This window comes from Agrilus planipennis, unplaced genomic scaffold, assembly GCF_000699045.2.
Source record: "Agrilus planipennis isolate EAB-ADULT unplaced genomic scaffold, Apla_2.0 scaffold89, whole genome shotgun sequence".
Classification (NCBI taxonomy): Eukaryota; Metazoa; Arthropoda; class Insecta; order Coleoptera; family Buprestidae; genus Agrilus; species Agrilus planipennis.
Genome location: NW_020439079.1, coordinates 87,034 through 90,608, shown reverse-complemented (window position 1 = coordinate 90,608; position 3,575 = coordinate 87,034). Strand labels below are relative to the sequence as shown.

Below are 3,575 nucleotides of genomic sequence, written 5' to 3'. Positions count from 1 at the left end.
CCTTAAGGGCCTTAACGTAAATTTAAAAAAACAAATTTAATTACTTTTTAACGGTTTAGTGAATCGATTTGTAATTTTTACAGTTTTAGAATTGAATGAGGAACGTTCTTCCAAATTTTTGTTTGTCTCGTAGCATTTTGACATACCTCCCAAACATTCTTAAAGGTTGCGCCTCTCGAAATTTCTCTGAAAAATTTACAGGATCTCAAAAACTGCAAAAAAAAAGACATCGTATTCTATGCATATTTTGATCAATATCTCAAGAACTGTCTCCTAAAAGAATGTTGTACTGGAGATTTTTAATCGTCGTTAAATTTTCTAAAAGATAAGTTGACTGCGAAAAAATGTACCTGCACTTCGACGAGTTGACAAGCAATGATATTATGTGTTTTCAATAAAAATCTAATATAAAACAGTCCAAAGTATGTATAACTAATATTTACAGCTTAATCAAGATCGGTTATATACTTTCTACATAATTCTTTCTACTTACCTTTTAAAAATTATATTTAGCAGTAAATACTACTACTACCCTCACGTTAATCCACATTTTAAAAAACGTTTTTTTTTTATACATTCTGCAGTTCTTGAGCTCCTGTAAATTCTCCGGGATTTTTTCGATGAGACTAACCCCCGGATATTGTTCAGAACAAGCAATTAAAAAAACACAGCCTTTTTTGGCACATTTTGCAGTTTTTGAGTTTCTGTAAATTCTCCAGGATTTTGTTCACAGGAGTAACCCTTAGATATTGTTTAGAAAGTTGTTCTGGACAGATTAAGCGAAAACCACCTCACTTTATGTAGTTCCTGGACTAATCTTATAATAAATTAAATATATTCTCTGAGAAGAGAATTTGATAAGCGAAACTATTTTTTGCAATCTCCTTCGTGTTCCCTGTCATTATTTTTTGCTTCTCCTAGGTTGGAACCGTTAACTTTAATATATTGCACGCCCTTTTGCATATTATAATACAACAACAACAAATGTTAGAGTTGAAGGTTGAATTTCGGGGCGATGAAAGTACTCGAGTGCAAAATTTAATGAATACCTCCAAAAAGGGACCTACGTTGACTCTATCGGAATATGCCGTACAAGGGCAAAAAGGAAAGGGAGGTAAGAATTTTTTTTAATACAATATGTGACGACAAAGGTATCGTACAATTAATGCAAATTTAACGACCTAATATTTATCATAATATAAGTAAGTACACCTTATTATGTACGGTGGAATTCGTTTATTATGACTCCGCCTGTATTGACCAACCGCTTAATATGAAGTACTTGCAGTGTTAATTTTGGTTTTCATATTAAATTCTCTATAGGAAAGTTCGGATATAATGACTCCGTTTATATCGCGTATTATGACTGATTCTCAAGAAATCATATCCGGCTATAGTGACCCAAATGATTAATAATTTCGCTCATTTATCTGACCCTACAATTAAGCGAGCGCCATACAAAGCAGCTCGCTTAGTATGACGTGTTTGTCATTTCCCTTCGATGTCATTATAAGCGGATTCTACTGTAATTTTGTTTCCAGGGTGGCGGTCAAATAATTACACAACTTTGTTTTTATAACGTTTCGATTTATTCAACCATCTTCAGACATTTGATGTGTTACTGCTTGTATACTGAGTACTAAGTATGCAGTAGTTTAACATGAAAGAATGTTTAAAATTAGGTTAATATCTGTGTACAAGCAGTAACACTTCAAAAGTCTGAAGATGATTGAATAAACCGAAACCATACAAAAGACATAAAGTTGTGTAATTACTTGACCACCACCCTGGAAAAAACTACATAATTTAATAGTAACGTTCAGGAATCTAACTTAAAAATGTACGCTTTATTGCAGTAAAATTAGTAATTTTTATATATAAATATAAATTTTTGTTGCAGGTGGTAAATCTGGAGAAGAAGGTAAGTAAGACTAATTTTTTAAAGGTAGTAATTCACAACTAGCGCGTATATTCTACTTTTTGCATTCACATTGATTACAAAGTTCAATTTTGTGTATTCATTAACTGTTACAAAAATTTTGTTAATTTTCTTCTGGTGAAGAATCGATATGCATTTCTTTCTCCAAAATTGATGGAAGGAATGTTAATACAAAAGAGTCTTTATGAATATTTGGACTCTATGAATTCTTAAAAGTTAATATAATTTATATAATTTCAATACTATTAATTTTTCATAACGCTACTCCTTAAAATGTTCTAAGGAATTAAAAACTGGAGAATGCTCCTGGCTGATTCTTCATCTAAAATAATCCAGGGCCCAAATCATAACCCAGGGGCTTATTTACTGAAAATCTAATTTCAGCTCCTCATTATCTTTCAACCTTTAGGTATATAAAACCAAAAATTAAGCAAAAAATTCCCTGTGATTCTGTTTGAACGTTAGTTTAAATTCGGAACACTAAGCTGCCACCTATTCTAATAGATATACCTAATTTAAATAACAATAATTCGGTCGTATGGGCGCGATATTTTATCATTTTTAAGAGAAAGTAAAACAAAAAAATTGATAGCAATCAAAAGTAAAAATGCTTATAATCTTAGATTTGGTTATCGAACTCAAAAGAATATGTGAAAATGCGTTTTTCTTTTAAACTTTTACATTGGTTTGACAATTTATTCAGTATCGATGTGGTGTTTTCTTCCGGGGTTTTTGGCCGTGGTCCGTGGAATTTTACTTTTCCAAATTTTCCGCCGTTCTTTGCTAACGGCATCTTCAGTGGTGACTGGACAAGTACTGAATCGTAACAGATGATTAGTCACCACTGAAGATGCCGTCCGCAAAGAACGGCGAAACGTTTGGAAAAGTAGAATTCCACGGACCACGGTCAAAAAGCCCGTCTGTCTGTTTATTTAAAATTAAAAAAAAAAAATTATATTTCGTGGACTCACGGCCAGAGTTTAATTTCCTTCTGATTCTTGGGTTCTGCCGTGGTCTGAGTTTCGGATTTTGCCATTGTGGTAAAATGTTTAGAAGAAATCAACCCGGACATTTCCAGAAGCAAGGAGGAAGAAATTTTCATAGACGTTTATTATTTTACCTATTGATTATTATATGTCAAATGAAACATATAAAAGAGTGAATAAATCTAAAATTCCATAAAGACAAAATGCTAAAAGTAAGTAGGTAAATAGTTTTAGACAACAAGTGTAAAAATTTCAAACACTAAAAATGTCTATTAATAAAATTTTTCTCCATTTACATTTTTATTGAATGATTACGTTGGAACTGTTAAAACTTTCTTAAAAATAATTAAAATTAAATTGGAAATTTTCGAACGGAGGCGATGGATTTATGATTTGTTTTTTACTTAACAGCCTCGTAAATATACTGATAATTGTTGTACGTACCTAATTCATTTAAAAATCTATTTATTATTTTATCCCCTTGTAAACTAAAGATTAATTTAATAAAATTATTGGGTTGTTCGGAAAGTCATTTCGTTTTTTCCCGACAGAGGATTTAATTGTATTCTTTTGCACCCCTTTACAGCATGTAATTTTAATTAATATTTTCGAAGATATTACAGATTTAAAATGGAGGGACATAGCGGTTG

General features: G+C 31.5%; 1 protein-coding gene across 2 annotated transcripts in view; it reads left to right on the top strand.

Annotated features, from left to right (window-relative positions):
• LOC108734577 overlaps positions 1–3,575 on the top strand; it is a 25,532-nt gene that overhangs the window by 3,129 nt on the left and 18,828 nt on the right. For both annotated transcript variants that reach the window (XM_025977323.1, XM_025977322.1), the window contains exons 2-3: positions 922–1,114; positions 1,901–1,921. In XM_025977323.1, coding sequence (XP_025833108.1) covers positions 985–1,114; positions 1,901–1,921 — 151 coding nt within the window. In that variant the 5' untranslated portion in view covers positions 922–984. The remainder of the gene's footprint in view (positions 1–921; positions 1,115–1,900; positions 1,922–3,575) is intronic.